A 25,707-nucleotide genomic window follows, 5' to 3' on the forward strand; every position below is an offset into this window, starting at 1 on the left:
TGATTTTGAAAAACTACATAAGGATATATGAAATTTTTTCCTGCAAATTTCACAGCAAGCCAGCTTATGCAACTTTGATTCAGTATTCAGTGACATCTTGGTGGTAATAAAGCCGGTGGGTTGGGGGAGATGGTGATTCATGCAGTGGCAGATCTAGAAATCTTTCAAGTTGTTGGGGGGGAGGGGGGCCAGGTAGGATTTTAATATATATCTATATATAATATCATATATATATATATAATATATATATTATATATATATATATATTATATTATATATATACACGTATGTATATGCACTCACATATATATGCATATATACAGTCATAATTTACATCATATGCACATATATATTATATATACTGAATTACAAGGAGTTACAAGGTTTAGGATGTCTCATAGACTTATTAATCTATCCGAGGAGACATCATCTGCTCACTTATCTTTAGGAGTAGATTTTATAATTCATTCAATGTTCTAATTATTTTGTCTAGCTTTATTTTGAACTATTCTACACTGCTGCTGTTTACAATTTCTGGTGGCAGTTTATTCCATGTGTCACATATCTTGTATGTGAAAAAGTTCCCACAATGCGATGTGTTGTATCTCCTCAGTTATAGTTTCCATCCATTATTTCTTGTCTGGTTTTCATTTAACGTGAAGAGGTTACTGTTTACGTTTGCTTTGCCTTTCAGTATTTTGAATGTCTCTATTAGTTGTCCTCGGAATCGTCATGTTTCTAGGTCATATATGTTCAGGCTCTCTAATCGTCTTTGGTAACTTATTTGCCTGATGGATGGAATTAACTCTGTGGCTCTTGCTTGTACCCCTTCTAGTCCATTTATGTCCTGTACTACATATTCAAGATGAAGTCTAACTATTGATGTGTAGAGCTGCATCACTGTTTCCTTATTTCTGTATCTAAACTGTCTCTTTATGTATCGCACAAGTTTCTGTTCCCTCTTTTCAGTTTTTATGCCCTTTTTGTGGATTTTGAGACCTTGGTAATAATAACTCCAAGGTCCTCTTCTTGTTGTACACTATTTATGTCATTCTCAAGCAGCATGTAGTTGGCATGAGGGTTGTTTATCCAATTCGTAACACTTTACATTTATCCAGATTAAAAGACATCTGCCATATTTTTTTACCTCTCCTGTTTTCCTTAGATAATTTCTTAAACTTTCCGCTGTGTCTTGGTCTGCTGCATTTACACCTAGCTTGGTTTCATCTGCAAATTTGGCCTACTCTGTTAATTCTACATTAACGTCATTAATGTAATTAAAAGAAAACAAGAGTGGGCCAAGGACAGAACCCTGAGGAACACCGCTTGTCCCATCTGCCCCATTCTGATTCTTCACCATTTATTAAGATTCTCTTTTTTCTATTAGTTAGCCAGTCTTCTATCCAATCTGCTATTTCTCCTACAATTCCTAAAGCTCTTAATTTGTCATTAGTATGTTGTGTGGAACTTTGTTAAAGGCCTTTTGGAAATATAAATACTATTGCTCTAATACTGTCGTAAATACCAGGCATGTTATGAAAAAACTCCAAGAGATTTGATAGGCAGGATCTGTTTTGTCTGAAACCGTGTTGGCTGTTTAACAACAAGTTGTTTCTATCAATGTGTGTGTGTGTATGTATGTGTATGTGTATGTGAGAGAGAGAGAGAGAGAGAGAGAGAGAGAGAGAGAGAGAGAAGATTATAATTCTGAAGATTGTTACACTGTTTCCAACACAGGTACTTTGCAAAGAAGTAGCAGATGAAGATTCTTTGGTAAATTTAAGCATTAAATACTGTAGTGGATGGAATCACAAGCTAAAAAAAACAAGCTGTCAAAATCCCCCCCCCACCCCCCCCCCCCCCCCTCATAAACTTAACCAATCCAGCTGCCCAACTCACCCTAGTCACACTTTCCTCTTTACACTATGGAATACGCAGGACAATTGACCTACCTACACTCATAACAAAAAAATACAAACACATGTACTCACCCAACTGCAGATACTCAGGGCTATGCTGTGCTGTCAACTGGTCGAGGTCGCTGAGACACTAATAACAACAGAGACAACAACCAAGAACCACAACACCACAGCCAAGGACCACAGCTCAACAATAACACAACAACCAAGGACCACAACCCCACAACAACAACAACAAAACACCCAAGGACCACAACTCAACAACACAGCAAACCACATGGAACACAACCACAATTCAACAACAAACAAGGAATACAGCCACAACAAAAGACCACTGCACAACCAATCACTAACAGAAAAAAACACACAAAAAGGCAACGCACACACCCACTAACAACACCAAGGAATCACAACATCTCACCAACAACAACCAACAACTCACAACCACACCAAGAAACTACAACAGCCCCCAACAACAACAACAACAACAACCCTCAACTATAACAATTGCGTATAACCCTCAGGAACTTAAAAGCATAACAAATCCAACAGCACAGGCACAACAACTCCAAAGCAAACAACATCAAACTCAACAAAACAAATAACAAATCAATAACACAACTCAACTGACTTTCAATTCCTTCAAGACTTACCGGACCACTGCTGACACTACTATCACAGCTTCTCACCAAAGACTAAAGACTCTCTAAAAACACAGAGTCTCTAATAGCTAATTCCAGCTGCATCAGCAGACAACCCAGAACTCACCAACAGCCAATTCAGTTGTTAACCATCCAACCGCCAGTTACACCCTCTCTCTCTGTAGCTTCAGGTATTGACCTGAAGGAAGGGTTCACTCATACAACCCGTTTGGACACCGTGAGTGCTGGGCTGCGAGGAAGAGCGCTTAGCAGAGGTGCTGAGTGGAAGACAGATTTATTACACATGGATCCTGTCGACGTTTGAGCTTTGATTTCGAAAATGGCTCTTCACTAAATACAGGCTCTCTCTCTCTCTCTCTCTCTCTCTCTCTCTCTCTCTCTCTCTCTCTCTCTCTCTCTCTCTCACACACACACACGTTGTCAAATGGAACTCCATAACTCCTCCATAATACATGCATAAAAAAATTATATAATTTTGTTTTCAATGTTTCTATCAATATTTTACTTGTGTGCAGTGGGTACACATGATAAAAATTTAATTATAGCTTTGAGATTTACACATTAATCTATCCCTTTTGGGGGAGGGGGGTGTTAGTACGTGACGGGGTGCGGCCACCCACCCCCTTAAATCCGCCACTGGATTCATGGGCTACTCGAAGATAAAAAAAAACTATCATTCTCGTCAACAAACCCATCATGAATTCTAAGCAAACAATGCTGACTTCCTTGTTTGTAAACAAAATGAATGCAAGAAAAATAATGTACAGGTGACTGATGCTGATCAGAGTAGGAGTGAAAAAATTGTGATTCAGACGGATCCAGATTTTCAAACTATCCGTGTTCACTTTAGAAAGCAATATTGCTTTAAAGTCTAGCGTGTATCCTTTTTCAGGTGTCTGGACTGAAAAAAATGTGGAAGAAAAAGGAGGAAAACTCATCCAGGGTTAGACTTTAGGGATAATAAATTGTGTAAAGTATGTGCAAGCATTAGTAATGTGACTTTTTATTTCAAAGCGTTTGTCGGATTTGAGGGATCATGAGCAAGCATAAAGAATCGAAGTCCACATGTGAAGTATCAGAAAAAAAGTATCTCATAAACTACCGAAAGGTCAGTGTTGCTTTGCGTCATCAAAACGTAGCTAATAAAGTTGCCCCTGGAAAATTTATTGATACCATGAAGGCTTCTTATCTAGAGATAATATGTTAAGTTTTTTTTTAACATTACATTTTTGTAGCTCAGAATGACAGACCATACTCTGATCACTTTGGCTTGCTGGAACTATTAAAAGAAAGGTGATGACTGGCTTGGGACGGCATTTCTGCTCAAGTGCTAAAGAACGTATGTGATCAGAAGAAAATTTGCTGATACCTAAACCAGGTAAATGGAAAAATTATGTACTCATTGATGAAAGAACAAGCCTGAGCATGAAAACCGCCTTGATAGGTTAATTGAAATATCGAAGTTATCAGGAAGATCATCTCCATTTGCTGCTCTTAGGTCTAATTTAGCCACCTGATCAGAAAACTGCAACTGTGGCTAATCATCTACTATTGAACTGCCTCAGTAACCATGGACTTGATGATTCATATATGAAACAACCATGCAGCATTTGCTGGTAATGCAGCAAGCGTCATGCTTGGTCTCAGATCTGGTATTGCAACAATTATCATGAACAGTTATCCTGATAAAATAATCTGGCATTGGCTTAATCACTAAAAAGAATTTGCAGTTTGCAGTAGGTATGTCATTGAGAGATGTTCATGTAATTAATAATTTTCAAGTATTAAGGGATAAACTGTACTCTGTTTATGGTAAACTACTCAAGTCAAAAAGGAACTATCTGAATGTGCCTCTTAACTAAAACAACAACTTTACACAATAGACCATGTTCTTAGCACCAGGTGGGTGCCTGGCTTACTTATAACAGTTTCAGAATTTTGAAGCACTTGTTCTCATTCTGAAAATGTAGAGAAAGAAGAAGCAGTATCTGGAAGTGATAGAAAAACCTAAGAAGCTTCGTTGAACAGAACAGTTTCTATTGGATTAGCTCTTGTGTATGACACATTGCATGAACTTCATTTACTCTTAGAATGTCTACAAAAACCGCTTCAGTTATGTCTGCAGACAGACTCATCAAACGTAGCATTAGGTCAGTGCGTGGACAAAGCGAGGCCAGCCACGAAAACTTACGAAGCTCAAGAGAGTTGAAAAGGGAAGTTTAGAGAAATTACCAGAAAAAGAAGCAAGAAGAAAAAAAAACCTGCTCCCATTTATTTGCAGGATTTCTTACTAGTCTTGTGAACAATTTGAAGCACTACATTCACAACATGCGTGAAAGTTTCTCAAACAACCTCTTGATTATCAGAGAACGTATAGTCACTCATATAAGTTCATGGATGTTTCCGGGCATAAAGCTGAATTCCATCCAACCCCTTTCTGGACAACGAGTCTGTAAAGTGATGTAAAACGGGCACACACCAAAACTTCCTACGGAAGAGGTAGGTAGTTGAACATTTGGCTAGTTCCGCACTCCCAGACACCTGTCATCCAGAAAGGGGTAAAATGGAAATCTCACTCAAACACCCGGACATCCATGAACTTATATGAATGACTGTATGTAGGTATAAATTGTTGCGAAATGAATCTTGTCTTAGAAAAGACGACTAGCCTTATGATAACCATTACGTGTGAAACTTATCGAAAGAGAACGGAGTGATAATATAGCATCCAAAAAATCTTTGCGTGATTCATCAAAATGTAATTATAATTTATCCGAAATGACTTTCTTCTATGTAACTTACATGCACAAAACTTACATGTTTAGTTTATGTTATATGTATTGTGAAAGTCTTCCACGTTCTTTCTTCATTCCAATGCTTCGTTGTGGAGGCTGTCCTTATTCGTATAATTTATTTTTGTCACCACAGTCGACAGAATCAAATCAAAAGAAATCCCAATAATGAATCACATCGCTCCTATCTACGCTTTCGTTAGCAGCTACTCTTTTTCTAGAGGTACTATTTCTGCCATTGTTCCATCAAGTTTAATGATAATCCCTCTTCTCCAAGGAATCTTGATTTGCTCGTAGGCTGTTGTTGAAAATCAATATCCTTGAATTGCACTTTTTTTTTGTTATTATCTGTGTGCAAGGTATGGTATTCTTTTCTTGCTTCTATTTCCCTTGATTCATAATCTTACAGCTGTATTGGGCACGTGTATTATTTATTCTTTTCCCAAGAACCCCCTCCCTTGTCCTCATACACAAACATCTCTTATCTTTTTCCTCTCCCACCCCCCCCCCCTTTTTATGGAGCCAGATTATGTCGCACTTCTATTAACTTGCATATCACAAAACCAGAGCACACAGTGGAGAACTTACCTCCGATAAGCCACGACACTCAAATCACTTGCTCATCTGTATGTATGATAAATTCGAGTAGTTTCTTTAGTATTTGGTAATTATGCATGATGAGACCAAGAAAACATCATTAAACATTTATGGTAACTGTTGTAAGGTATGAGATACAAGCGAAAGCTTTTTTTAAGACAATCTGGAGGTTTTTAGCTCAATCAATCAAACAGCAGGACAGTTATCAAGTATATTATTTAAGAAGCTCCAGATTTTAATTGATTGTCCATATAAGCTCAGTGCTCAAGTTTATGACGGTGTAGCTGCCTTCAATGGAGTCAATAAAGATATAAATATCTGAAGAAAAGACGTGTGTAATAGCCATACACCCAACGTAAACCTAATTCTGGAAGAGGGAATGTCACAAAATATTAATGTTCAAATATTTTTATTAGCCTATCAGTTACCAGCATTGACCTTCAAATTCACAAAAAAATCCTACATTAGAGAATGATTTTAGCAGCCGAATTCCAAAGCCATCAGCAACACACTGGAATTTCAAGTGCAGAGCAGTTGGTACAGTGAATTAAATGTATACTAATTGGACCTTGCAACACACTGAAAACATCAAACTCAAGATGCTGCCAGTAGCTCATATCAAGAAAATTGTAAAGAATCAAAGTAATTCCTGATGCTGACATGTGTTATATTATTTTAAGTTTAGAGGTAGTACTGGTGCAGCCAAGGTTAATGCCTCCTGAAATGCTTTAAGTGTTTTCTCTTAGCCTTACCCCTAAATCTTTACTTCATCTTTTTTCTTTCTTTCTTTTTTGGATCCTCTTATCTTGCTCCTCTTATCTTGCTGCCCAGGGTCCACTCTAACTCCCTCTTTTCACTGACTTAGCGCTGAAGGGTGAAGTTCGTGCCCTGGTGTTTGGCTCCGTAGTCAAAATCTGATGATACATTCAATCCACTCACAGTCGCTGTTCTCCGTAGGGGGTTATTGCCATCAGTGGACCTCATGTGGTGCACTCTAGTCATTACTTAAAGTTCTTTGCAACGTGCCTTAGGCCCCTAGCTGCAACCACTTTCGTTCCTTTTACTGTACCTCCTTTCATATTCTCTTACTTCATTTTACTTTCCACCCTCTCCTTAATGGCATGGTTTAGCCAAGAACTACGGAGACAGCTACGGGAGAAAAGGCAGAATGCCGCCATAGCTCTGCGAAAGTTATATTTGTTTTTGTGTGTGACGTTCCAAGCTGTAATGGTTAAGTTACTGTGATTTAGCCAAAGTTGTAGCTTGGTTGTCTGTTTTGACATTTTGTAAAGATATTCTATTTCATTTAATCTTTTGACTTTGTCTTTACAATTGTGTGTGCTCACGAGTGTGTTCTCCTGTCTTTTAAACAGGCGGTCCTATTGAGGGGACTGTGTGTCCTAGTGATGGGACTAAGTGTCCTGTGTGGAGGGAACTATAATATTTTGGAGAAGAGATAATTGGTGTGACTAATTACTGATTAAGACTATATAAATACCAGGGGGTTATCTGAGTTAGTTGTCTGTGAGACTTGAACTATTATCATTCTGTTAATTATCCTGTAAGAACCTGAATCATTCAATTAATACTTTACTTTGAATAAATGTCTATTTTTGTAGTTCCGACTCTGATTTGGTGACCTTAGATAATTGAGAGAGAGAGAGAGAGAGAGAGAGAGAGAGAGACTGAGTGTTACCAGTTCGCCTAACGCTCTGGCTAAACGCATACCAAATATGAAAATAGCCGGGGGGGTGGGCGGGGCGGCGACGCTCCCATTGTTAATAGTGGTACTCGCGGGTTGATTTACAGCGTATCCGGACAATTATTCGAAGACAATTATTCGAAAACAGTTGTTCAAAAACAATTATTCAAAAAGTAATTGTTCGATATAACAGTTGTTCGAATTAGCAATTGTCCGAAAAAGATAAACATAACAGTTGTTCGAAAAAGATAGCTATAAACAAATAAACATAATACTTTGTTCATTTCCAAGAAAACTCAAAAAGATTTTTTTAGTTTAGAGGATACACCCTTTGCAAAAAGACATGGCTGAATTTATTCAAAGCGAGAAAGGAAGAGCCATGCTATTACTGGACGGATTCGTATATGTGAAAGACAAGCAAGTAAGGTCAAAGGTCTATTGGAAATGCCAACATTTTGCTGAAAAGTGCAAAGGCCTCGCTATAACAGTTGATGGCTCGATCAGTTCTACTTCCGGTGAACATAATCACTCTGGAAATTCGACAAATGTTGAGGTACGGAAGTTTTTAGATAGACTGAAGACTAACGCAAGAACAACACGAGATTCTCCTCATTTTATCATTTCTATCATCTGTAAACACAGATTTTGAGCCCGCTATGGTAAAGGCAGTTAAGGAAGAATTGCCATCTGGTAATCATTACGGGTGTTTTTTTTTTTTGTTTTTTTTCATTTGTGTCGGTGTGTATAATTGTTTTCGAACAATTGTCCTAGATTCGATTTACAGACTTTACCTCGTTTCTGCAATGCTACATCGATGACAGGTCACCTCAAAAGTTAAGCCAGGAAGCTGTATGTACCGTCCTGCATTCAGGTTTTATTGCTGAAAAGAGACAAGTTATACAATTACTACGAAGGCAGAACTGACTCACAAGGTTTTCATGAACATAAAAATCTTTATAATAATTATCAGGTTCATTGTTAAAAATAAATTCAAAATATAATAGTGTGGAATTTCAACATATATTCGTTAAATGTAGTGAATTAACTGGTGGTGTGTGACTATACAATTTTGGATGATGTCACGCCCAAACAATGTACGCACATACGCACACCTGCCCATAGAGGGGTACGCAGAGGGGCGAACAACTACCCATCCTTTTCCCTCCGGATCTCTTGACCTCTCCTAATGGCTTCTCTGGCTAGAGGTCCAAACAAGATCTAATAACACCTTCAACTCTTACCATACATGATAAGCGCAATACAATCACCAAGAGGAATTTTATCTATATAAAGATAAATGAATTATCATAACTAAAACAGTAGTACTTATACCTCGTTACTAAATCGTCTACTGATGTTTATGTCAAAAGAACTTCGACTTTGTGTAAAACCATCTTTCGGTGCTATAACATCACCACAGATACTACATGCTAGATCATAACAAAAATCATAAATTAATGTTAAGAGCGTCATTCTCGAGTAGGATGTGGTTCTGTGTTCACCCTTATTATCACTTGACATGCAATAGAGACGATCATATTTTTACAAAATACACAGGGATGCGAATATATTTGGTTTTCACATGAATAGAAATACAGTAACATAGTTCCTATCTGTATATTACCTGACAGACAGCAATTCAATTCGCAATGAAAACCAATCAATCATCTCTTATGAAACAAATACTAATAACTCTACAGTAGGGGATATATAGCACGGAAACAAGTGGATACACAAAAAGATTAGAAAAAAATAGTTGTGAGAGGAATTTCTCACACTTATTTCTGAAGTCTAACCAGATACTATACTTGGAAGAGTGAGTACTGTCAGTCAAATAAGCGTTATATGTATAGATGTCATTGTTAACACTGTTGAAGAGCCTTGACAACAATCAACAGGCCCACTGTCGACGTAAAATCTCTGTAGGGTCTGTTTAATTGACTTTGACTTTACATACTTGTAGCTTATTCATGCATTACCAGTGAAAACACAGAGAGAAACTAATGGTGGTTTTGTTTCGACGTAACAGGATCAGCAACAATTACTTAGCAAATCTATATGTTTAAAGCTGCTATGTAACCGTTGCTGTTCCGGGTTCACCAACAAATTAAACAAGTATATTTTTTTTAAGCCATTAATATCAGTCTGTGCTTTATAGAGGTATTTGGTATATCAACAGTTCTAAATATATATTGTCGACTTTATCAATCTTTTATACTCGTGAAGCTCAGGGGCGTCAATTGGGGTTGCCCACTTGTCCCCTCAAGACACTGATGCCGGTCCCCTCCCCCCTAGACTTGGTTTGCCTCTCTATCATTTGAGATAATAATACCAGTAAAATTCAATCCAAGGTGAAGCTTATGTGGCTTCAAAATGCGTAAAAAATGTCCAATAATTTCTTGCGGGTCCTTACAGTTTCTTCCACTACCCTCATCTTTCGCCCGCCACTACACCCATTCCATAAGTTCTAAAGCTTTGTCCGCTCCCCACCAAGAAAAATCTTAAATGGTGCGCCACTGATGAAGCTCTATCGTCTGGACTAAACGTGCATAATTTACTAATTTACCTTAGAAATTAATAGGCGAAAGAGGTTAAAACGATAGGCCTAAAAAGGATTAAAATAATGATTGAAAGAGTGTTTCTTTATGTGGGAAAATACCTCAAAGACCATATGTTGATTTTACAGAATAAGTTTTCATTTTGGAAATTTGGATATTGCAGCCTTGGAACAAGAGGCCTCATGTAGTATGATGCCTGTTAGGCGTTTGCTAAGTGATAGACCAGTCTAACGTGTACTCATTCGAGTTTTTTTTATATACCTAAAGTAGTCACCCATCCTTCTACAATGAAATTTAGGTTATGAATTTAATTTCTTAAAAACTAACTTTTTTACTAAATAATGCGCTAAACAAGACGAACAGTTCAAAGAAAACCACTTAGTTGGCTGGTAGAGAAAACGAAAATTTATTGTAGGACTGACTATATCAGAATCGAGGTCTTGCGTTCTATCGGATAGGTATGAGATTCACAGCTGATGTCTCGGAGTTCTTCAGAAATAACATTTTATCAACGTAGCCAGCGAAGATGACACTTTGTCAGAGAGTATCTTACATTCCTACCTAATTTTTCCTGAATCTATTCTGTATTACGAAAGTTGCAGAATTCTGATAATTATAAGAGTAACCGACTTCTTGTAGACATCGCCAGCAAATTCAGAGGAATGTCTTTCGAAGATATAATGACGTAACTTGTGACGTCATTAACTTGCCTCCTCTTCAATGGATAATTGGCTATTCGTGAAAAAGTCTCAACCTCTGGCAACAATGAAATGTAACCAATACTCCTTGTTTAGCTACACTTTGTAGTAGTGGTTTATGCCATGGGGTAGAGCGCTAGAATCCTTGAAGAAAGGGGTTTCCGCAAGTAATCCGACAAATTACTTTCTATCACTATTTCTCCATTGAAAAAAATATATAATTAAAAATCAATTAGGAAACTGAAGAAAACTTCGGCGTTCGTCGTAACTCCTTTGATATTTTTCTTAATATGACAGTGACTATCATTGTTATAAATAGACAGTTGCATAGGATTAGATTGGAGTATAGAATTTAGACTTCAAGCCAAGCACTTAGACCTATAGAGGTCATTCAGTGATGTATTATAACCCATAACCTTTTTTGGGGGGAGGCGGGGGTTCACGTGGGGGTGGGGGGTTGTGGGGGGTGGGGTGGCGCGGGTTGGCAAAGCAAGTTTTAAATTTGTTCCGCAAGTCACATTTTACTAAGAAATCAACAACTATTGCTCTATAGAGCATACATAATTATGTTTCTGCACCTTATGGAAGCCAACAAATGAAGAAATCTTGGTAGCATTGGATGTCCGGGTGTACTTACCCAAAAAAGGGCCCTATTATTCATTTACCTGTTCAAGCTTACGTAGAGTTTGCCACGGGCCTCCTCACTTCACAATTGTGCTAGTCGAATCACAAAAGCTGTCCTGCAACCACGGGGACAATGACTTATCATAGCCGTCATTTTTGAAGCCCTGACAAGACACGAATATTCATTCATAATTTCAGAGGCAGCTGTTTGTCGTCATCACCTTGTGGGAGGAGTCGGGACATCATTATGTTTACGTCAAGTATAACTTTGAAATCGTACATTAGTGTTCCGCCACTGGCTTCAGCTGCTTTATTTTACTCTTATGAATGTACTTTTTTTAATATAAGTCATAAAGAATGCTGCCGAAAATTAGGTAGAGAGGTAAAGTATACTATCTAAGTAATATCTTTGTCAAATGCACAGAACAAAAGTTATTCCGGGAAAACGGGACAAAGGCTCTGAATCTCATACTACCTCGGACTAATTCCTGCCGGTGGACAGACCGATATATTTATCATATTTTGTTTATAATTTTGCTATGTTTGTGATATTTACCGTCTTTTACTTGTACTTACACTCATCCCCGACGGGCTGATGCTAAACACGGTGACCATTGTCCACGTAAATCGATAATTACCGAGATGGAAGACCTCTGTAGCAGCCTGCAATCTTAACGGTAATTACTCCTTTTCACTTTGTAGCATTTATTCTTATTATTTCTTTTAAAGAGATGGCCTATTAATTAAACTCAAGTAAGGAGAACTGGTAATTAAGAAACAGTATTAGGAAAAACAATAGTTTTAAAAGGTACCCTACCATCAGTTTCTAGTGGACAGAATTGTAGGCTAAGGTCTGAAGGAACAAAAACTAAAAGCATGAAAAAGAGAAGCCATCATTTAGGGAACGGAAGAAATACAGCAGGAGAAGCAAGATCTACGTCAAAAAGTATTCTACGCTACGGAGCCGGGAGCAATTGAGTGCTAAGAACAAAAGGTGAAAGTAGAAAATAAGAATTTTATTTTATAAGGGAAACTTGAGAATGCATTAGATGTGTGGTCATTAAAGAAAAGATTTTAAGCGCTGAGCCCACAGCTTCGACCAAATAAAACCAAAATGACCAGAATGAAGCTTGAGAAAGATGATGGGTAGTAAATAACTACTACAAACAAAACATGTGAAGGTCGGAAGGCAAAACAAACTACAGTAAACAGCAATTAACTCTGCGAAAATTGCATCAAAGGGATGATGCTACTATCAACCCTGCATCTGTCTAGCCAGTGTCAATCACAGGACTGGAAACTCTCAGTCTCTCGGGAGAGTTCACATAGGCAGGATGGATGTTCCACCTCTCCTGAAGGATACTTTTGAAAGACGTATCCCTCAGGAGGGATGGAACTGGCCTAGACATCAGATACACGGCTGATGTGAATCTACTATAGGCGCCAGAGTATGATTTGGTATGAAAAAAGAAAAGTAATTAACGTGTACAACAGTTAGCCAAGTAAGTATCAAACATTTTAAAATGGCCTCATTAACATTACCTACAGGTACGCTTTTATTTAGAATCGTAGTGAATCGAAGACTGGTAGAGACGAGTTGTTACATATGTATGAAATTACTTGCAAGTTGCATTTAAACTTATGACATAAGGATGTGGGTTTATTTACCCTGACACTTGGTCGTGCTATGACCTCTGTGAATCTGCAGTCAAGCTGCGGAGCTCCTCGATCGTTTTGTGACTTGACTTACATAGCTGCCTTTGTGATCTTAATTGCTGACTTCGGCAAGTTAGCTATGCATCATTAAAGGTTCATTGTTGTGTATTGAAGCTTAAATTACGGTATCTCATAAATTAGTTAACTTCGGTTCAGGTACAGTATATATATTTTGAATTAAAAGAACTGTCGTCCTCTCTACTTTTAACTGAAAGTCTTATCTGCACTTAAATCAGCTAAAACCAGTTTTAAAAGTGTTTTGCACGCTTTTTAAATTAAGTTTTTCGGTTGTAACAAAGACGTTTTAATTACAATCTCATATTCATGCTGTGTTTAGAATGTTCTCATAGTTAGTATGTTACTAAAACAGTTTGTCAGTAACCCTTCGAGTTTAATGTTCAGCTAAACTGGCTGTTTTCAGCTAAAACAACAGAGGTTTTGCGTAAAATATCAAGGCGATCTTCTTCATTTCTACTTAATGATAGCGTCTGAGGTAAAAGGTGTCAGCTGATCTCTAGGGAAGTTGTGGGGCCAATGAACTACAGCTCAAACAATATAGTTCAGTTTGCCTATAGTGGGTTCGGCAGACGTATATTACATACTGGAGTAGTGTTTAATCATCGAACAGTGATGTTCTAGCCAATATATGAAACACTTGGAAGCATCGTGGTTCAGGAGCCTAAATCATGTAGAGAATACCTTCTATAAATATACACTTGATGCTGACTGGGTAAGTCCTCGGTCAGAAGAAAAGCTCAGCTGGGTGTGCCTTCAATGACAAGCAGCTTTTGTCGTGTGATTTCTTTTTTCCTTTCTTGATTAACCCAGAACTGGCGCTAACGCTGTTAGTAATTGTTATCTATTGTAATCTATGCTCTGTTTTACCATTGGCAAATTAATGACTTCAGTATTTCCTATAATTTTTATCATGATCATTCTGAAATGGCTCTTGATAAAGTAATGCTGAGATAACAGGATTTATGCTCAGTTACGTTTAATCGCTGCCTTACTTCTGCTTCTCTTTCTAACCGATGCCAAGCTCATTTTCTTGACGGTATAAAAAGATTCTGCAATTGTGGAAAAGACGACGCCTTTCTTAATTAAAGAAAGCATCGACATATCTCAATGTTATTTGACTTCTTTTCTTTGGTAGTTTCATCGGTGGGTATCTATACCCGTTGCGGAGTAAACAGCAAATTGTCTAACGTTCATTGTAAACAATAATAATTTATCTATTATTCCATGTAACGTATTTTTTAATCTTACTTTATATACTGGTCCGCTGGTATAGGGGTTAGTGTCGTGATGCCACACAGATGTCGCTGGTTCTTGTCTTTCCCAGGACGTTGAAGAATCACCTGCTTCTGTATCATGATCAGTTACTGCTGGAGTGTGGGTTCTACAGTGGGAAGTTGAAACCAACATTCTTTGGAAGCTCGAATATCCAGTCAATGGCCCCTGTGTGTTTGTTCCAGTAACAATAATATATAGTAAAAACATGTTAAAGTTTCACATGTTTAGACTGGTCAAATTGCTTTTAATAAGTGTAAAAGCAGTGGCATGGGGTAGGAGGAAACATCATAATTCACAGTCCAGTACACAATGGGAAAAATTCCACAAATATCTAAGCTTACTATAGTTTACAAATTTGATTCTTGATGCATTGAAATATTGACCCCACTATGACTGCTAACTCTTTAGCTAGCAGACATTGTGGGGTCAATGTGTTTTTACACAACTGACAATCCAATAGATTGCGTGGAGCTTTATGCTGAAACCAAACATTTATTCAAATCAAAGGGAATTGGATTAAATTTTCTGAATGAAATTAGTCTTGTGGCTACAGCTCATATTTCTATATTTATGTATTTAGAGAAATTCGGATCTGCCTTGTCATATGATATGTGTTCTGCGGATTCATCACTTGCTTCCTTGTCATCTGCAGATTTGGCACTTGCTGCATGGTCTGCTGTCTGGTAACCTGGAAACTTTTCTGCTGACCTACACCCAGCTATTCCTCACTTACTTCTACTGCTGTCCCATCAATTGATTCATCACTGTGATAACTGATGGTGAGAAGGATATGCGACAAGATTCAAAGCTAGAATCAAATTTTCTTTTGCTTAGCCCAGCCATTAGAGTAGACCATGAACTAAATCCATGAAGATAGGGTAGAGTTTTGCAAGCAAGGTCCTGCATGGCAGAACAAAACAACAGGTGGTTACACAAGCTTATAATCATATGGAGGAAATGCAGAAGGTAAGAATTGGTAGACAAATCATTGGACAACTTACGTTTGTTGATCAGATGCTTTGTATGGAATAGGTGCAGCTGTCAATATAAAGTATTAGTCAATATTCTGTAATTGTAAGCTAATAGAAGAGACACAATATGATATCGCTATGCCGACCCTAGTACTTAGCTCAGCAATGACATAAGCAGAGAATACCTTCAGCCGGAAAACGCTTCACCTTCCTGACAATCAAAGGGCAAAAAGTACATAACTCTTGGGCCCAAAAAGTCATGCCTGCAGGTGCTTTTCTTCAAGGGAACTCGGCTAACCCTTAATTAAACAGGAAAGATAGGACTGGTAGAAAATGAATTCAAGAGATCTGGATCAGATCTTAGTTGTTTGTGAATCATGTTGCAACGGGAGAAAAGAGAGAGGATTGGGGTAATATATATATTTATCAGACAGAGGAGGACTAGCCATGTGATTCGACGCCAAATACAGAAAAGGCACAGACTAAATGGGGAATTAACGATGAATTCTACAAAGAACCAAATGTTATAAAAGAAGTATCAGAGACTTGAAAATGGCTGATGGTCATTTGAATGAAAATGTTGGTAGGAATAATGAATACATGAAGGAGGTAATGGGTAAGGAAGGTCTATCAGAGAATACAAGCGAAAATGGTTTGCAATTTGTTATCTTTTGTGTTGTAAATAATGTGTCAATTGGACATGCTCTTATCTACAAAAAGGGCAGCCCTAAACCCGCAAGTCATAGAATCCAAGATCTCATAGCTGTTAATCAGAAGGAAAAAAGACCACCCGGAATATTGGAAGCTACACAGGACAGATGTTGGCAGCAATTAATAACTTGTCATTGCCACACCAAAGTTGAAATTAAAAGTACCCATCAAAACAGATGACAGTATTTAGGTTTGATACAGTAATCCTCTTGAAAATGAACATAAGTAGCTTTTGTAAATGAATTTCAAAATAGATTTACTCTTCTAAAAACCATATCTGAGGAGGAACAGACAATGAATGAGTGCTGGTTTTACATAAAGAATGTATATTATTCTGCTGGAAAAGTAGTGCTTAGAAATGAGAAAAGAAGGCAGGAACCTCAGATGAAACCCAAAAAATAATGAAGAACACACAAAGCCAAAGGCATAACTATGTGGACATGTTTCAGGGAGGAGATGAACAGTGCGAAATAAAGTGTGTTAAATTATTCAAGTCCAGATTAAGAAATATAAGAGAATATTTAGTCATGAATGATGTTGACAAAGCCATATACTCCGGGAGTGTCACTGGTGTTGAGGTTATGGAGGAGTTATGGGAGTTCCATTTGACAACGTCTTTGAGAGAGAGAGAGAGAGAGAGAGAGAGAGAGAGAGAGAGAGAGAGAGTGAGCAAGTTTCGTGGTTTGCATTGCTGTTGAGATCGTGTGGTATGTATTTGTGTTTTGGTTTTCCTTAAGAGAGAGAGAGGGGTGGTTAACGATTGAGTTGGCTGTTGGTGAGTTCTGGGTTGTCTGCTGGTGCAATTTTGAGTCAGTCTTTAGGCAGAGCCTATTATGATTAGTAGTGTCGGCAGCGGTCTGCGAAGAGTGTTGAAGGTGTTGAAAGTCAGTTGAGTTGTGTGTTATTGATTTGTTGTTTAGTTGTTGTTGAGTTTGATATTGTTATACAAAAGACGAATTCGCTAACACAATATAAATTTTAAGGTGGTGAAACATGTAGGTAAAAATAAAATACGGAACTCAATTCAGTATTTTAATAAAAAAAGTACTAAGTACGAACAACCATCTTAAATTTCCCAGCTCCTCTTTAGTTTCAATAACCTTTCTGTTATCGGCTATCGACTCTGTATCATAACCTGTAACTTTAAAATTAATACTCGAAAGGCACCAACTTTAATATGAAAACCTTATCACTCAATCTAAGGACAATACACAAGAATCCTTTATTATCAATCGAGGATAGATTGGTCAGGTTACAAATAGCGGTAGTTACTGCACCCAGGTAAGCCTACCACACCTACAGTAAACAAGGAGGAAAGGGACCTAATTACAGGTAGACCAACAATGTCAAATATTCTCAAATAACAATATCAACATATAATATCAGTAACAAATTAATAACCCACCAGTGGAAAACATCACCATCCGTATAACGGGCTAAGACTGACTGATACAATCCAAACTATAACACTAGCACTCGCCGAACTGTACAAGAAAAAAAAAAAACTTTAACGAAACTATTACGATGCATGATGCATGAAAAGTTTTATGTAACTTGTCCTTACAGAGTTATTTTATTGTTATTTTTAGGTCATGTCAGGACTTCTGAGACCTCAACTAAAAGACACTAATGGCCTTAACTTAGCTAAAGGGCGAAGCATGAAGGGCTTAAATGAAGGGTTTTCTATCGATCATTCACTCCGTGCAGGATGCAAAGTCCAGAGATGGGGAGAGAGAGAGAGAGAGAGAGAGAGAGAGAGAGAGAGAGAGAGAGAGAGCCTGTATTTAGTGAAGAACCATTTTCGAAATCAAAGCTCAAACGTCGACAGGATCCATTTGTAATAAATCTGTTTTCCACTCAGCACCTCTGCTAAGCGCTCTTCCTCGCAGCCCAGCACTCACGGTGTCCAAACGGGTTGTATGAGTGAACCCTTCCTTCAGGTCAACACCTGAAGCTACAGTCTTTGTCGAAGTAGCAGAATTCACTGCCGACCATTTCTCCGCCATCTCACATGTTAGCTCGGAAACCAAAACAAAGATTAGTTCCCGAGAATTATTGCTTGTCTTGGTCCTTAAGACCACCCAAAAACAGATAAGTCCATTATGCGTGAAACCCGAAGCTTTAAGGCAAACTCATAACACACTCTCTCTCTCTTCTCTCTCTCTCTCTCTCTCTCTCTTTCTCTCTCTAAGTGACCGCTGGCATAGCCTTCGCTCTCTCTCTCTCTCTCTCTCCTGACTCACAACCTCTCTCTCTCTCCGCCTCTCTCCATTCTAACAGGTCATCAAATGAGAGTCAGAGATATGGAAAAATATAACATTTATTTAATAATGGAAAGATAATAACTCAAATTTCACAGACTAACTAACTTAGTTAAACCCCCAGTATGTAAATGTCTTAATCAGTAATTAGTCACACCAATCAGCTCTCCCATACGGGACCCTCGGCCCCCTAGGACTCTTGGTCCCCTTGCCAGAATCGTCTGTTACAAAGACAGAACACACAATTAAGTATACGCACTTGTAAAGACAAAGTCAATAGACTAAATGAAATATGACATCTATACAAGGTAATAAACAAGCCATCCCTTTGGCTAAAGTAATATACTCTTACCCATCTCCAGCCCAGAAATCACACTATGTTCACAGAAACTCTTTGGCACGCGCCATCGTGACTCTGCCTTTCTTGCACAGACCTCTCTGCAAGTCTCCCCATAGATTTGGCTAAAGATGCCATTATCAACGGAAGAGGCACACACGTACGTACGAACTCATACACTTCAGTAATGCCCCATGTAACTGGTCGCAGCCAGTTTTTCAAAGGCACTTGAACAAGACCCCATGAACTGACGAACGTTGACCCGCTTAAACTATGCATCAGAAATGATTTATTAGCTTTCTCAGGTCGTTGCTCCGGCTCTGTTCTCTGCAAAGTCACAGCACATCACATTGGTATATTAAATATATTATTGATTATAACCCCTTTCATTTCACAGAGCTCGGCCACCCAAAATTGCTAGCTCCTGCCTAGCAACTGGTCACAAAAGAGCTCATACATATAAGAAAACATTGGCCGGCTCAAAAAAAAATAGTAATAACTTCACGTCTCTGGCATTATAAAGTAAAGTCTTATCACACTTCATCTCAAATAACACTGAATTTTCTCTCATTTTGGATTCTTGAATATCCCTCTTTGTCTGCAACTTCCAGCACAGACTGTAGTAAGCTGTAGGAAGACGGAATGCCTCCCTCCCTGAAGAAGACTTCTAACAGCTTCTGTAGATCCTAAAAAAACGCTGTAGAACTCTGTAGACTCGTAGAAACTCTCGTAATCACCCTGGATAAACGACAGCAACATCTCTGCACGGCTGGTGGAGGTCTTGCTAGCATCGGGGAACGACGATTATGGTGTGTATAAGTATGTCAGTCAAGTCATCAGTCAATCAAAGAAAATTAACCCCAGACATACTACTTCTATCACACAATGACCTCAAAAATTCAGAAATACTAACTGAACGCCTCATAATTAACTCCATTTAATATGACCACTAAATCATAAGTCATTATGACAACTCGCAAAGAAAAAAACAAGTTCTCTAGCTCAATTCTCCAAACTCATACATCAGCACACACAATCAGAACTCAAAGTAACTCCACAGACTTCTGCACTCACATTTCAAACTCGAATGTTCACACAAGTAAAAAAAAAGAAAAAAAAAAGTAATGAGCCCAAGAAAAAAAAATCACGTAACAAGCCTGGACCCAAAAATCAAAAATGTTCTCTCAAGCTCTGATATCCGAACAACTCACAAAATCAGTAAAAATCTCCAGTGTTTAACAGCAAAAACCCCTTACTGCTCATATAATTAATTACAATGAGACTTAATGTCAAACGCCTATTTATGCAAATCACAACCCCGATAAATTACATCACCCGTCCAAAAAGAAATGCTATTTAAAACTCAACCCCAATTACATCTCTCGTAGGAAAAGGAAGAAAAATAAAAAAAAAGATAATCACATGTAAACTTCCCCCATCACAAAACACATAACATATGCATAATATATATAACCCAACGTTTTCCCCAAGAAATGCCACATGTATAGTTACGGAATTTTTTTGCCATCGCAACCATTCATGCGACTGGACATGGCCAGAAAGCAAGCTCTCACATGTGCGTTTTCATGAAATGTTATGGTCAACATTTCCAGATATTGCAAAACTCTGAGCAATCACTACTAGAGGAAAGGAATCAGCACAGCGGACTCATCACAGCGCTTGTCCGCAGAAAATTCACCTGCAGACACGTGCTTGAGCAGCACAAAAAAATGTCTAGTCAGACTCGCAAGTTCGGAAACTCATGATTCTCAAGAAAAAAGGTCTATACTGAATTCACGTAAGCACATTTCACTTAATTAACTCCAGGATATGACTAAGCGGCTCAAAGATTGTCTCGAAGACATCTCTCACATGTTACTGCCCAATTATATAAAAAATTATCACCTAATCGCGATAAAAAAACTACGATAAACTCGTAATGCAGCAATTATATGCCTCCAAAAATAACACACTTGTGAACATAAAAAATGCACAATATCTCCATAGGACCACAAAGTAGTAATGCCACTCGACTCCAATTAGTCACGAAACCAAAAAGAAAGAACCACTCTTCTCTAGGCTTGAAAAAAAAAAACTCCTGGAATTCAACTAAAAAAAACCATAACCACAAAAAAGGTCACCCGCCAAAGATCAATACCACCTCCATATATATATTCCACCATATTAATAATAAAACCACTCCGGTGATAAGAATATTTCCTCCATTTAATTAGTAACCACCCCCACCATATTCCCTCTTATTTCTCCAATAACCACGTGTTAATAAAAAACACCACTCCAGGAATAAAAAATATTCACCTCTGTTTCGGCAAATAAAAATACTTACCTCTATTTCACCAATAACCCCATGTGGAATAAAACAAGTCTCCAAGAAATATATCTCCAAGCAGGATAATCAAAAAATGAAATCCCATCTCCAAAAAAAATGTGCACTCAAAGCATCCAGCTGACCCACTCACAAATATTGCCCATATATTTCCTCAAGAGTGTCTCCATTTGCAACAAAGATGGCTCCAAAATAATTGAACTAAACATAGCTCTCACCACCATTGGGAAATATCAAATGGCCAAAATATATCTCCAATATATTATATCTCAAATTATAACTCCAAAATAATACCTCCAATTCTCCAGAGAATAACTCAATGTTATAGTCAAAAACTATAAACTCTCCTTAGCATAACTGCTGAAAAAGGGCAAAATACTCGGCAAATAAAATTGTCCAGAAAATTCTAGAAAAAATCACCAATGTGCCACAACTCATTATAACAGAACTCCAAATTCAGTGTCTAAGCCAAGACTTCTCCATATGCACTATGGCATAAGCCATTAGAAACTTAGCCAAGTTTCCTATCTCTGGCAAAGTTGTCACAAATACAACAAAGGTATTGTGCAAGAAACTCATAATTTCTGGAACATAAATACCCAGAAAAAAAATGTAGTGCCATTACGTATGCATTAAAAAAAATGCAAAAATTCTCCCATAAATCTCTCTGCAGCATCAGACAGCTGAAAACACAAACACGTTCCCGAACAATGACTCTAAGTCACGAACTGAGATATTAAAAAATATTCACACAAACTGAACTGGAGAGAAAAAATAAATTCAAATTCACCCATGATAAAAAAAACTTGAGTCAGCGATGGCCAACTTCCAAAAAAGGAGAAAAGAAAAATCAACGGCACTTTTAACTATCCCCATGACTCACGTAGATGTCAAGCAATTATCTGCTGAACTCATAAAAAAGAAAAAAAAAATAGTGTTGTTAGTTCCTCCCAAATTCAAAAAAGATTTCACCACCCTTGATAGCATTACAGCACCCACGTATTAGTATAAAAAAAAATCAGTATCAGAAGTATCATTATCAGCAGTATCATCAAAATTGCTATCATCAAAATCACTAGTATTAGTATAAAAAATACATCACCAATGTTAATGATTGTCCATTCTCCAAAAATTCAGCACAAAATTCACCAGAATTCAGCAAGATTCAGCCAGATTCATCACTCATGAACGACTGACATTCTCTAAAGTTATAAAAACTCAATAGATAATTAACCACAAAACTTCTCCAATAATTCACTGTAATAATTCTCCATAATATAATTATCTGTAATAATTATAAAATAATCTCCCATGAAATATCTCAAATCTCTCGTAAAATATGTCTCAAGTAAAAAAAAATATTCATTGTTAAATATCTCCTATAAAAAATATCTCCCGTGTCACCAGTAAAAGCATTAATATTGCCATTTCCACGGTATTCACTAGTATTGCCAATCCCCCACAATCAACACCATCCACCGTATCATCAGATACAACAACAGATACCACACCACTCATCACCACTCAGCAACACTTGTAAAGTAATCTCACCAACACAATAATAAAAAAAATAATAATCTTTGTGTCCCCATTATATTTGTGCATTCCAAAGCATAAGGAAAACTTACACACATCCAATGCATTTCATTTCCTTTTCTCCTCATTCAAGAGAAAGAAACACCCCGACACAAAGAAAAAAAAGGAGTTCACCCCCACTGAGAAAAAAAAAAAAGAGTTTCACCCTCCCGTTAGAACACCCCCCCTGAACAGTGTCTGAGTATCCCCCGAGGTATACCCATAGTACCCTCCCGGTAAGCAATGCCCTTCTGCGTTCGTTAGCAGAAAGTGCTGAGCCCGTAAAAACAACTGTGCGCTCTCTGTCTTCAAGCAACAAGTGCAATTCAAGCACAGTTTCGCACGCATGAAAACTTTTTATACACACTTATATGTTAAACAAAGACGAAGGCTCATTTTTAAACATGCGCCAATGAAGAAAACACGTCACTTTCTGCTACTATGGGAAAAAAAATGTGGTATCCCAAACCAATCCCATAACACTGAATGATTCAAAAAAACCCTCCCCAAGACTAAAAAAAAAATAGCTCTTTAACACTTACCACTTCATCATGGAAAAAAAACTCGGAATTTGTGCAAGACACGCTAATAACACACACACGGGAATGCACTCACAAACGTCTCAGTTCCAACTGAATTTCCCAGCTCTCGGCATATATATATATATATATATATATATATATATATATATATATATATATATATATATATATATATATATATATATATATATATGCCCCAACAATGTGTAACATTAAGGGCCTATATGGAATTATCACTCATGTCTTTCCTGTGCTCTATCTTCCACAAATCTCCACCCATCTCCAGTTTCTTCCTCGAAGTTCTCATCCCAGTAGCTCTGGGTCTTCCCGCTCTTCCGTTATGGCCTCATTTCTAAGTCTATCTTGCCCTCTGACTCCTCATAATCTGGTAGAGGCTTTTATCTCAAATCGACGAGATCTTTCATACCTTTATTGTCATACTACGATTCATCTACTGTTATGCATCTTTTTGTGCATACCAAGTCCTCATTATTTCTGTATTTCTGAGTTTTATTTTGAGGCTGATCTCTAGATATATGATACATTCTATTAATTAAGCAGTATTAGTAAATCTTGTGGGGCTTTTACCGATAAAAACAGCACCATCTGCACATTCTGTGCGTCAAGTTTCTATCTTTACTATATTGCCATTATTAGATATATATATATATATATATATATATATATATATAGATATATAATATATATATATATCTATATATATATATATATATATATATATATATATTATGTATTGGAATTGCTATAGGGAACCTAGTAGTGGGACATAGTATAGACAATATATACGCATTACCTTTACTAGTTCCATTTAAGGGTCCTACACAGTCTATAATTACTTTATCAAAAGGAACTTTTGGTACAGTAACTGGTATTAATGATGCAGGAGGAGCAGACTGATTGGGTTTACTTACCAGTTGACACGTTGAGCAACCATTCACAAAGTTTCTTACATCTTTTTTCATACCTAACCAATAAAAATCTTCTGCCAATCGTTGATAAGTTTTGGTGATTTCCAAGTGACTATCCGCTGAGTGTGCGATCTCTAGGACTTCGCTGTGCGGCTTTGGAACCACTAGTTGATGTTTGTCCCCCCAGTCATCTTCATAATACAGTTTGGGAGAACGAAAATGTCGTAGAAGAATCCCTCTTTCTTTATAAAAGTTAGGAGACTTCTGATCCTTCTCTGGCTGGTCGATAACCTTCCAAAATAATGACTGTAATGATTCATCATTAAGTTGGTCATCAGCAAATTTATTAGGATTGACATCCACTAGTTTAATGGCATTTTCAACCTGTTTAGAAACAGAATTTGAAAAGTTAAGTTCGGGATTATTAGAAGTAGTAGTTTTGCTTGTAGACCTGGTTACAACCTGACATTATTCTTTATTAACCTCAGGAGAGTTAATTAGTAAATTGCTAAAAACTTTTCCATGGGCCAAGTCATTGCCAATCAACACATCAATATCCCTGCATGGAAATTCCCTTTAATTTAATGCCTCTTCTACTGATCCGTCAAAATAAGGACATGTCATTTGAATAGTTACTAATGGAAATGCCGTTTCATGTGACAAATCTGAGACTGCTACATACTTGCCTGTAGCCTTTGCTAATCGTTGAAGTTTTGGGCTGATGAAAGTTTGTGATGATGCAGTATCACGCAACATAGTAACTGTTTCGTCCCCAATCATTCCTTTGCATTTAAAGGTATCAAAATCTTTCCCACTTTTCACACAATGCTAAACTTTCTTACCTCCATGCGAAATTGTGCTAGAGGCCTGTGGTCCTGGATTTGGAGAAGTGTGTTTGAGTGGAGAATTCTCTAAAGCTTTTGCTTTCTGCCGAGATTGAGCAACTCTGCATTGAGGTTTATCACAGTCGTGGATCAAATGACCTGTAGTTCTGCAAAAATTACAGTAAATCTCTACATTATCTTCATTAGACTGACCTAAGATCGTATTTACCCTTGTTGTCTTGTGAATAAGGAAATACTCATCTGCCAATATTGCTGCATTCTTAGGATCCTTTTCTTGTCGTTCTTTAATGTACATTGATATGTTAGCTGGAATTTTCCGAAGAAACTCTTCTAAAACAATTAGTTCTTTAAGATTTTCAAAGGAAGTTAAGATTTTCAAAGGAAGTTACGTTTTCTTTTTCAATCCATTTCTGAAACTGTTTAACTTTTAAAGTAAAAAATTCCAAAAAAGTTTGCCCTACTCCCTTAGTTGAATTTCTGAAATTTTACCTATAACCCTCTGGAGTAATACTGTATGCATCAAACACTGCTTTCTTTAAGGTTTCATAATTTCTTTCCGTAATCATTTGAGCACAAATAGAAGCTGCCTTACCTTTAAAGGAAGTCCTAATTAGTAACACCCATTTAG

General features: G+C 37.4%; 1 protein-coding gene across 1 annotated transcript in view; it reads left to right on the forward strand.

Moving 5' to 3' along the window:
* LOC135208413 (E3 ubiquitin-protein ligase TRIM22-like) overlaps window positions 1-15,333 on the forward strand; it is a 217,032-nt gene extending 201,699 nt beyond the window's left edge. The window contains exon 6 of the mRNA XM_064240554.1: window positions 15,214-15,333. Coding sequence (XP_064096624.1) covers window positions 15,214-15,318 — 105 coding nt within the window. The 3' untranslated portion in view covers window positions 15,319-15,333. The remainder of the gene's footprint in view (window positions 1-15,213) is intronic.
* Window positions 15,334-25,707: the final 10,374 nt, after the last annotated feature.

The sequence above is a fragment of the Macrobrachium nipponense genome, chromosome 35 (assembly GCF_015104395.2).
Source record: "Macrobrachium nipponense isolate FS-2020 chromosome 35, ASM1510439v2, whole genome shotgun sequence".
Lineage (NCBI taxonomy): Eukaryota > Metazoa > Arthropoda > Malacostraca > Decapoda > Palaemonidae > Macrobrachium > Macrobrachium nipponense.